Raw genomic sequence first — 11,772 nt, forward strand, 5'->3', positions numbered from 1 at the left:
CCCTCTGCCTGCATCGTCCACGGGCACGGGCAGGGACGGCGCTGAGTCCCCAGCAACTGTCACTGACCCGCCCGCCACCCACCAGTGCCCCCCTGGGCGGCCCTGTCTGCTTTCCACCCGGTTCTTGCCCTCTGGAAGGTGGTCATCATCTGCCCTCTCGATCTGCCCTTGGCTGTGGACCCTCTGAAGCTTTCTGGGGGGATCCTGTGTGACCAGCTGCCCCTAACGCCACCCCAGGCAGCTCCTCGGCTGAGACCCTCCAGGCCCTGGGGGTCCACCCTCCTTGATGGAGCAACAACAGATGTGAGCGCAGCCGCCCCCCAGGGACATGGTGGAACATGAAAACAAATTTGAGGACAGGGAAGAGTTGATGTGACACTCCTTTATTAAAACCTAAGGACATCTTTATAAAAACTACTGTATATAAAGACAAAAGCAGTGCAACAGCGGTCCGTGTAAAACACATTATTGTTATTACATTATATTATTATTATTAGGAATATTATTGGTTTTTGGTTTTCCCAGTTATCAGCTCTCAGAGAGACCCCATGCCTGCGCATATGAAACGGGGGCTTACAGGAAAGAGACACGTCTGTCTGTCCCCTTGTCCAGCTGGGGGCAAGGGGGTCCCGCCTGGTCAGGGGCACTGGGCCCCTCACCCTCGCAGTCCTCTCTTAGTTACTGCCCATCACCTAGACTCTGACTGGCTAGCTGACCGTGACATAGCCCACTAGCTTTAACCCAGAAGATGGGGAAGAGGCAGGAAGGAACCAAGGTGAGAACCCGAGGTGAGCCTCCAAGAAGAGACTCTCTCAGGGTCACCAGTTTGGGTCCAGTTGCAGCCACGCTGGATGCCCGCAGAGGCCACGGCATCTGCAACTTTTGGTCACGCACGTGGTGACCCTCTTGGGGGTTCACTGGCTTCGATGGGATCCTGCACATTTCAGAGAGCACTTCAGGGCAATTCACAGGGCAGCTCACTGCACCAACCCAGGGGCAGCTGTTCACAGCGCCGTCTATAGAAATGGTGTCCCCTGGAGGCAGGCACTGCAGCAGCCCTGACTTTCAGTCCGTCAAGGGCACATGGTCAGGGCTTTGATGGGAAGATAGGAGTTTTAGGTGCAGTGTAACTGACAGTCGAAGCCGCTGACTCACCAAGCATCTATCTAGCACCGACTATCTGGCAGCGTCTTGGACTGGAGGCTTGGGGGCAGGGGGAACAATGTCACCTCCAAGGTCACTTATTCTCCCTGTGGATTTGAGCATTCCTAACCATCAGGCACAGCAAGTCATTTCACAGGAGGTCCCGGCCTCTCCCTCGGACACAGCGGGTTCCCCCGCCTTCTCCATCTGAAGCAGGAACTGTTCCCAGAGGGGCGCTGGGTAAATTTTTGTTGAACAGATGAATGAACGCATGTACGAGCAAAATGGATTTTCTAGACTCTTCTGTCTCACCTGACTGCTCAACTCAACTTTTGAGTGTTCAGGCCGCGGGCCCCAGAGCTGCATACGATCACTTAAGTACCATCTGCCACTGCATTTATGCCCTCAGGAGTTGCTGGGGAGCTTGGAGTCGGTCACACGGTCACACGGTGTGAAGTGTGGGTTTTCCAGAGGGGACAGGATATCACCCCAGCCTGGTGGTGAGTTCTGGGGCTGCAGATGGCAGTGACCAGAGTGTCATCCAGTCACTGGGTGGGCGGCTGCCCCGCTGACCTTTCAGAAGGCCATTGAGAACAGGCAGAGGCTATCTGAGGCTCACTGATGAGTGGTAAGATAAGAATCCCCCAAAGTTGCTGCAGAGAGGGGGGCCAACCCAGACGTCTGTGTAATGACACGGCTGCCCCTCAACACTGACAAGCAACACCGCCAGCATCTCTGCTTGAGGCTGTCAGGTCAACTGGGGTCACTGCCGAATCTGCAAATTCACCTCTCAGGACCACCTAGGCCAAGACTCCTCCTACTGGTGGGGGCCAATCAGCCAAACTGAAGAAATGAAAATAAACCAATAAACAATTTTTAAAAGCCTGAGACTCTGGGAAGCTTGTCTTCTTTCATGGCATGACCTCTAGTAGACACACTAAATGGGGTGTCAGAGGAGCCAGGAGACAGGGCTTGAGCAGGGATTGTGGTCTGCAGAGATAGCCAAGTGGTGGGACCCCAGCCTGGTGTGGGCAGGGGTCTGGGCATCTGCTGGGTACATGGGAGATGGTGCCAGGTCCAGCCACACCCATAATCTCGGTGGAATGGCCTCAAGGGAGCCAGAAAGCTTCTCTTAAGAAGACTGCCAATCCCACGCCTGGTCATGTTTTCCCTGATGCCCCCAAGTCCTTTCCAGCCTGGGGGCTGAACTCGCCTGAAGGTGTTGGATGAAGAAAGGAAATGCCACCACTCCAGGAACACTAGCCGCCTACCTGCTATTTCGCTATAAAGCGTCAGAGAGATGGGCTCTACCTGCAGATTCATGTGTGTTCACGTGTGTGCGTGCACACGCGTGTGTGTATGTGTTTTCAGTTAAGGACTGTTTCCTATGGGTCCCGGTCAGCATCAGATGTCGGGCGGGCATCTGGCGGTCCCGGGCCCTCCTGTATAGCAGGCTGCTCCTTGAGCTGCAGGGGGATCTCCGAGGTTCAGGCGAGGGCAGAGAGACCCATGGGTGCTACCAAGTACTGGTTCTGCGTAGAGATTCCAAAACGCACAATTACACTAAACACAGACGAGAAGGAAAGCATAAAACTGCTTGTGATAACACACGGTTCCCAGTGGGAAAAAGTCCTTACGAATACAAGGGGTTAAGGACAGATTCCTCAGTGGATATATTGCCATCTTCTTTCTCTTCTTTTTTGTTTTTCTTTCCATAGTATTATTATTATTGTTGTTGTTATTTTTGCAAAGTACGTGGTAATAGCCAGAAGCTCACAGTAAAAAGTAAAAGTAGGCAGCTTGAAAAAACAGGTTTGGGAGTCACTAAAAAACACTAAGTCTGTAAATCTCTACTTGAACCTGTTGCTACCCTGAGCATCTTCTTCTCAGGGGTGCTCTACTCACTGGCACGTCTATCTGCCATGGTAGGATGGGACAGGTTTTTGCCAGGGTGGCCCATCCCCTGGGGGCTTTGAAGACCTGTGGACACCAGGAGGGACTGAACGGCATGCCTGCCTTTCAAATGGGCATTCACACCACCCACACGGCCCCCACCCCTCAATCACTCCAGCCACGGCCCCCACCCCACACACTGGACAGGTGAACCTCAGAGAGGTGAGGCGACTTGCCCAAGACCGCCCAGTGGGGACGGGGCAGGGCTCTGGGTCCCCACGCTCTGCCCCTGCATCCCAGGCTGCCCCGCTGCTTTGCTGTCTGTGATGGCTGCCGAGCTACATGGTGAGGGGCCCCCTGCTTACAGCAGAGCATTCTGATCCCTTACCGGCTGCGACCGTGAGCACCCAAGGGGTCATCAGTCCCTCCTGGAGAGACCTCTGTGGGGCCAGGAGCAGCGTCCTGCAAGTTCTCAAGCTAAGTAGCACAAACCAGGGGGCCGCAGCCCTTGCTGGCCTCTGTGACAGTGACCCTGGGCCTGGTGTTTGTGGCAGGGAGGCAGGGCCACCAGCTCCCTCTTGGCAGAGGAAGTGTCTCCATGTGAACAGCTGCATGAGCTCCACCCGGAACCTCAGGAAGCTGGAGATGCAAGCCCCTTAAACACCTGGTCCAACCCCTTCCTTTTAGAGATGGGGCAACAGACAGTAGAGGAGGCACAGGACTTCCCGAGGCCACCCTGATCTCCCTACAGAGCTGATGTCAGTCTGGGCCCGTGCCCAACCCCCTCCCCCCAGCTGTGATTTCTCTGACTCCCAGGGTTCTGTGCATGGGATGCAGGTGTGGGCTGATTCAGCTGTGCCGAATGGCTGCTGAGCAACCCTCCATGGCAACAGCTGCTCCACTTGGACAAGTCCCCGGGGCAGGTCCGGGGATGACTCAGCATCCAGGGTGAAGGAAGCAGCGCTGATCCCTAAGCAAGAGCCAGGCAGAGGTTCTCCAGCTTGGCCTCCACCAACTGTGGCCCTGGGTTCTGGCAGCACTGTCTGGAGGAGATGAGACTCAAGCCATAGGTCGGGGTCTTCCTCAGCTTGCCCTTGTGACCTTGGGCAAGTCACTTGATCCATCTGAGTCTCAGTATCCTAGTCCATGAAATGGGAAGAGTCCCTTCTCTATGGGGTTGATGAGCCAGGCTGGATGCAGAATGCTGATGCCCTTGAAATGTCCTTCTGCTTTATCAGAGGGTGGGTGTTACATCTGTCCCGCTTCAGGTGTCTCAGTGAACCACAGTGTCTGGGCTCTCACTTGCCTCTCTTCCCATCTTTCTTCTGCATCCGTGCCAGCCTGACTTTCTCTTGGTTCCTTGAGATCATCAAGCTGGTTGCTGCCTCGGGGTCTTTGCACTAGCTATTCCCTCTGCCTGGAAATCTCTTCCCTCTTCAATGTCCATGGCTGGCTCTTGCTGACCATTCAAGTCTGGGCTTAACTTGCTCAGAAAGGCCTTCCCCGACTAGCCAAACTTAACCCTCACGAACCCCGTTTTGACTGAATTCTTAGCTTAGGGCTCACTGCTGTTACTACCTTCCTATTCACTGCTTATTTCTCCCCTGTCCTCTCCCCCAGCTGACCAGTACCACGGGTCTGCCTGCTCTCTGCCACGTGTGATGGATGGAGGGTCTGTTGGAGACATTGGGTCTAGCTGAGTAAAGGTACTTGAGCAGAGGAGCAGGGACCCACCCACCTGGGTGCTGGGGGAGATTCTGGCATCACTAACACCAGCGGAATGAGGGTGTCTACACTGCCAGTTTGGCCTTCAGGGATTTATGTGATCATTTCCCAGATCATGCCCTTCCACGTGTGCGCCCTGGGGCAGTGGGGTGGATGGCGGTGGTGGTGAGCTCAGTGGACAGATATTATGAACACCCAGGTTTGCATGGAAGTCTCGCCTTAAGTGGGAAGGGCTTCTAGAACCTTCCCTTCTGGGTTTCCATAGTGCTCATCACTCTGTCCAGCAAAGATTTGTGTGTCTCTTTCTTCCCTCTGGGGGTAAGGAGGAGGCCTGTCTGACTCAGCTCCTTTCCAGATCACTGCCCAGCAAGCCTGATATACAGTAGGTGCTTAAACAGAATATGCTGTAAGAGGGTCCCGGGGCAGCAGTGGTAGAAAGCTTGGGACAATGGCCCATCCACTGAGGAGCCACTGGGGAGATGCTCCAGGGACTGTACTGTGGGTACCCTGGGCTGGGGAGCTTTGCCTTTGGGTTCTTAGACCTCTGAGGTCAAGCCGAGAACTGGTCTCCTCCCTGGGCTGGGGAGCTTTGCCTTTGGGTTCTTAGACCTCTGAGGTCAAGCTGAGAACTGGTCTCCTCCTGGCTGTGAGACCCAGGCCATTTCTGCAGGGAATTCATCCTACTCACTTCCCAAGTGATGAGAGTGGGTGTGTGTGAAGACAGTCTACTGCCTGCCCCGTAGATGGCCTGAGATGTGTCTCTCATTATCACTGTCATTACGGGAAAAAAATTCCATAAGAACGCATCCCCACTGGCATTTCCACATCCCAAGCACCCCTGGAGGCACAGTGGGGCTGTACCCCATGCTTGCCAACTCCGTCTGGCTCACAGCTGCCAGCAAGAGCTGGCCGGGACCCCCACCACAAGCGGACCCAGGCCCATCAGAGAACTTGGGGGACCCCAATAAAACCAATCAAACAAAAAGACACCCCTAATCATACACACACACACACACACTCACGCACACTCACATTCAAAATTCTGACATGGATAGGCCCACGGGCCACGACTGGAGGAAGCAGGGGCAAGGGAGCCATGGACAGGATGCACAGGCCTGAATCCTTCTGCTTCACTTGGCCTGAGCAGCCGTGTCGGTCATCCTGAGTCCACAGTGGTGCCACCTCTCAGAAGCCACCAGCCCAAAGTGGGACTATTGCTCGCAGACGGGTGGCTCAGAAGCCCCTTCCTGCACCCTGGCCCCCCACCACTGTTTGCTTCTAGTCTTAGAAGTCCAAGGAAGGGGGTTTGGGCACAGGTAGCATTTTCTCCTCCAGCACCGCCACAGCCGTCTTGGCTCTCCCTGGCGTCTTGAAGTTGTTCTTCTCAGAGGCTGAGCCGGGTGCTTTGGGTCTCACCTCCCCCATCCTGAGGCACGGCGAAAGGGTTTTCTAGGAAAGCAGAAGGGAACAAAGTATCACATGGTGTCTCCTCCATGGGGACATTTCTGTCTGGCCTCAGTGACAGGAGAAGCCAGGTTTTCCTCTGTACACATGCCATCTTTGTCTCCTAGACACAGAATTGTTTGACGTTAAGGCTGGAAGCAAGAAAAGCAGGTCTGCCATCACTATGGTTCCATACAGCACTACTGCCTCTGACTGAGTGAAGTCACTCAGTTGTGTCCAACTCTTTGTGACCCCATGGACGGTAGCCTGCCAGGCTCCTCCATCCATGGGATTTTCCTGGCAAGGATGCTGGAGTAGGTTGCAATTTCCTTCTCCAGGGCATCTTCCCCATCCAGTAATTGAACCCGGGCGGGTCTCCTGCACTGCAGGCAGACTCTTTACCATCTGAGTCACCAGGAAAGCCTCTGGCCCAAGCAATAAGATAAGAAAAAAGCATAAAGAGTCAGGAATGAAACAGAAAAACCCTAATTACCATTATTGGCAGATCATGTACATAGAAAACCCAAGAGAATCAACAAGCTAATTATTAGAACACAGGGTGCAGATATAAAGATACAACTTTCAATCTGTAAGACATCAGATCAACTTACAAAAACCAACAGCGTTTTTCTGCCTCAGTGACTACCAGGGTTATTATAATGTCTTGGCTTAAGACAGTCTCAGTTAATACTTATAATTTTCAATACTGTTCCCCTTTTATCCTCAAAAGTACTCTACTTTGGATATTAAACCATATGGTCACCCTTGTTATAACAAATAGAAGATATTAAGAACAGATGCCAATGACATCCATAATAAAAATAAAAGAAAATATTATGAATCTTGGAGTCACACCACTGAATATGACCATTATCATAAAAACCATGGAGAGGAAACCAGAACAATGCTGGCACCTGGATGGGTCAACAGATCATTGGGAGAAGATCAGGAGAGTAAACATCAGCCCATGATTGGCAGAGTTGAGTTGCCATTGTCCTTTCTCTCCTGGAGGTCACCTCCAAATAAGGATAATGAGGAAAAGAAACACAAACTCCATCTGCAGCAGACACAGTAAACCCCCGGTCCTATATCCATTTATAGGAGCAATGACCCAGTCACAAATATTCAGCTTCCCATATTCCCTTGCAGACAAGGGTGGCCACGTGACCCACTCTGGCCAATGCCGTGTAAGCTGAAGTCTCCTGGGAAGGGAACGTGGATCCAGAGAAAGAGCACAAGAATGGCAGACCTTCACTGCTGCAGGAGGAGCGGGAAGGGAGCAGGAGGAAACCTGGCTCTGGTGACAGCCCCAGAACGTCTGCCTCCACACCACGGTAGCCGGGCTTCTGCTACGTGTATCTGATTGGACTGCAAGGAGGTCAAAACCGTCATTCCTAAAGGAAATCAACCCTGAATATCCATTGGAAGGACTGACACTGAAGCTGAAGCTCAATTACTTTGGCCACTTAATGTGAAGAGCTGTCTCACCGGAAAAGACCCCAATGCTGGGGAAGGCTGAGAGCAGGTGGAGAAGAGGGCGACAGAGGATGAGATGGTTAGACAGCATCATCAACTCAATAGACATGAGTTTGAGCAAAATCCGGGAGATACTGAAGGACAGGGAAGCCCGGCAAGCTGCAGTTCATGGGGTCACAAAGTGTCGGATATGACTTAGCAACTGAACAACAGATAAATCATTCTCAATCAAGCTCTAGTGTGTGTTCCAGGGTCAAGGGTGTGGAGTTGATGGAAGGGCTCTGACTGAGCCAGTAAAGCCCATGTTTCCAGAGTGAGTGATGCTCTGAAGGGCAGAGCCAACACCCCAGTATGCATTACTGGGCTCTGGGCAAGAAGGTCTGTGGAGTTGTCTTTTCTATGTCACAAAACTGAGCCAGGTCCCCCAATCACCTGCTTTATCTTTCTCCCTAGACTTATCTCAATCCAGCACACCAAATATTTTACTTACTGGCCTAGCTTATCATTTGTCTCTCCCAACTAGATAATAAACTACATGAAGGTCATGGCATTGGTGTATTGTGTTCATTTTTGTTTTGCCAGGGTCTGGAACAGTAACTGGCACACTTTGTTGAATGAATGAGTGAATAAAGAATTTAAGGCCCAGATGAATCAGATTTTAAATATAAAGTCAGCAGAAAAACGTTTAAAACACATTTTTTAAATTGTAGCTCTCATGAGCCCTTCTTGCATAAATTAATAGAGGATACTCATAGGATTTCACATGCTAGCAAGATAATGCTCAAAATCCTTCAAGCTAGGCTTTGATAGTATGTGAACCAAGATGTACAAGTTGTGTTTAGAAAAGGCAGAGGAACCAAAGATCAAATTACCAACATCCATTGGGTCATAGAAAAAGCAAGGGAATTCTAGAAAACCATCTACTTCTACTTCATTGTCTACGCCAAAGCCTTTGACTATGTGGATCACAACAATCTGTGGAAAATTCTTAAAAATATGGGAATACCAGACCACCTTACTTGCCTCCTGAGAAACCTGCATGCAGGTCAAGAAGCAACAGTTAGAACTGAACACGGAACAACAGACTGGTTCAAAATTGGAAAGGGAGTACGTTAAGGCTGTGTATTGTTACTCTGCTTATGTAACTTCGATGCAGAGTACATCATGCGAAATGCCATGCTGGATGGAGCTCAAACTGGAATCAAGATTGCTAGGAGAAATATCATTAACCTCAAATATGCAGATGACACCACCCTAATGACAGAAAATAAAGAGAAACTAAAGAGGCTCTTGATAAAGGTGAAAGAAGGGAGTGAAAAAGCTGGCTTAAAACTCAACATTCAAAAAATTAAGATCATGGCATCCTGTCCCATCACTTCATGGCAAATAGATGGGGAAACAATGGAAACAGTGACAGACTTTATTTTCTTGGGCTTCAAAATCATTGTGGATGGTGACAGCAGCCACAGAATTAAAAGACGCTTGCTTCTTGCAGGAAAAGCTATGACCAACCTAGACAGCATGTTAAAAAGCAGAGACATCACTTTGCTGACAAAGGTCCATATAGTCAAAGCTTTGGTTTTTCCAGGGGTCACGTAAGGACGTGAGAAACAAAGTGAAGTTGCTCAGTCGTGTCCGACTCTTTTTGACCCCATGGACTGTAACCTACCAGGCTCCTCTGTCCATGGGATTTTCCAGGTAAGAATACTGGAGTGGGTTGCCATTTCCTTCTCCAAGGGATCTTCCCGACCCAGGGATCAAACCCGGGTCTCCCACATTGCAGGTAGATTCTTTACCGTCTGAGCCATCAGAGAAGCCTGATGTGAGAGTGGACCATAAAGAAGGCTGAGCACTGAAGAATCAATGCTTTTGAACTGTGGTGTTGGAGAAGACTCTTGAGAGTCCCTTGGACTGCAAGGAGATCAAATCAGTCAATCCTAAAGGGAATCAGCATCGAATATTCATTGGAAGGACTGATGCTGAAACTGAAGCCCCAATACTTTGGCCACCAGATGTGAAGAGCCCCTGATGCTGGGAAAGACTGAGGGTAGGAGGAGAAGGGAGCGACAGAGGATGAGATGGTTGGATGGTATCACCAACTTGATTGACATGAGTTTGAGCAAGCTCCAAGAGATAACGAAGGACAGGGAAGTCTTGCGTGATGCTGTGCATGGGGTTGAAAAGAGCTGGACATGACTGAGCGACTGAAGAGTAACTCTGGCAAGTGGAGTAACTCTGGCAAGAGTACTGGCAAGGACAGTCTGTTTAACTGTAGGACCATGTCTGAAACTAATGTACTGTGACTGTTATAAAAAAAGAACAAAAGAGATAACAGAAAACTGATATAAACTATAGGAGGGAGGTGGAGGTCAGAGGAGGGAGGTAATATATGTAAACTGTCTTCTGTGTTTATAGCTAGAAGTCCAGAAAATCGTTTCGAGATGGAAATAATATTAGAGGTACAAAGGCAAATGGAAAAACTAATATAATCAGCTAAAATCACTTGATGGAAGAGGGAGAAGGAGAGGGGAAAGTAGAAATATTCTGATTTGGGCATCACTCATAGTAGGGAGAAAATAAACATTGTCTAAAGAAACAGAGGATTAAAGGTGTCATATGACAGTATAATTATGAAGATAACTATGGGATGAAAAACACAGCCTTCCAAATTGTCAGAAGACATATACACAAAAAATAAAAGAAAGAAAACAGAGAGCATATGGTGAAAACTGACAACCCCCACAAAAGCTATAAAAGCAGAAAGCATACCATAAACTATGATGCCAGAACTAAGACTAAATGTAGCTGCCATATTAGTAAATGTTAATGAGCCATACACACTTGCTAAGAAAAAAAGACTGAGACTGGATTACAAACAAAAGTCACTAGGGGTAGAATGATTCGGAAAGGTTTCCTGTAGTAGGATGGGTAGATGACGGAAAAGTTTTAGAGACGGACGGTTGTGAAGGTTGTACAATGAATGCACTCAATGCCTGTGAAAAGCACAGTGGTTAAAACGGTAAATTTTGTTATGTGCTCTGCCGTAATTACACAAGAAAGCATGGCCAGAAGCAAAACAAATGCAAACCAACAACGAGTCCCGGAGCATCGTAGGTCCCTCTCGCTCTCTCACGTCCACCACCAGCCCACCAGTAAAGCCTGCAGGTGTGGCCATCAACCCCGCCCTTCCTGCCTCCTGCATCGCTCCTGCTGTGGCCTCCTCACTAGCCCAGCCCTTCTGTCTTTTCTCCATACAGCAGCCAGAGGGGTCCAGTGAAAATCCACGGTATGTCGGGCCATGTCACTCCTCCGCTCAAAACTCTCACTGGCTCCCATCTCACTCAGAGTAGAAGCCAAAGACTGTCCATGCTGTCCTCTCTGGTCGCACCCCTCATCTCCCCTCTTCTGTTCACTCTGCTGCAGTCTCGATGGCTCATTCTATGTGTCAGCCTGACTGTGCCGTGGGGGTCGTTGCTGTTGTTCAGTTGCTCAGTTGGGTCTGACTCCTTGGGACCCCATGGACGGCAACAAGTCAGGCTTCCCTATCCTTCCCCATCTCCCAGAGCTTGCTCAAATTCATGTCCATCGAGTTGGTGATGCCATCCAACCATCTCATCCTCTGTCGTCCCCTTCTCCCACTGCCCTCAATCTTTACCAGCATCAGGGTCTTTTCCAATGAGTTGGCTCTTTTCATCAGGTGGCCAAAGTACTGGAGCTTCAGTTTCAGAATCAGTCCTTCCAGTGAATTTTCAGGGTTCATTTTCTTTAGGATTGACTGGCTTGAACTCCTTGCTGTCCACCGGACTCTGAAGAGTCTTCTCCAGCCACAGTTCGAAAGTATCAGTTCTTCAGTGCTCAGCCTTCTTTATGGTCCAACTCTCACATCCATATATGACTACTGGAAAAACCATAGCTTTGACTAGGCCATCCCATCACTTCATGGCAAATAGATGGGGAAACAGTGGGAACAGTGGCTGACTTTATTTTTGGGGGGGCTCCAAAATCACTGCAGATGGTGATTGCAGCCATGAAATTAAAAGATGCTTACTCCTTGGAAGGAAAGTTATGACCAACCTAGACAGCATATTAACT

At 50.0% G+C, this 11,772-nt stretch overlaps 1 protein-coding gene across 1 annotated transcript in view; it reads right to left on the reverse strand.

Moving 5' to 3' along the window:
* Positions 1-367: 367 nt before the first annotated feature.
* KIAA1644 (KIAA1644 ortholog) overlaps positions 368-11,772 on the reverse strand; it is a 51,827-nt gene continuing 40,422 nt past the window's right edge. Inside the window, exon 4 of the mRNA XM_010837594.1 lies at positions 368-6,210. Coding sequence (XP_010835896.1) covers position 6,210 — 1 coding nt within the window. The 3' untranslated portion in view covers positions 368-6,209. The remainder of the gene's footprint in view (positions 6,211-11,772) is intronic.

This window comes from Bison bison, unplaced genomic scaffold (genome assembly GCF_000754665.1).
Source record: "Bison bison bison isolate TAMUID 2011002044 unplaced genomic scaffold, Bison_UMD1.0 scf7180017864079, whole genome shotgun sequence".
Lineage (NCBI taxonomy): Eukaryota > Metazoa > Chordata > Mammalia > Artiodactyla > Bovidae > Bison > Bison bison.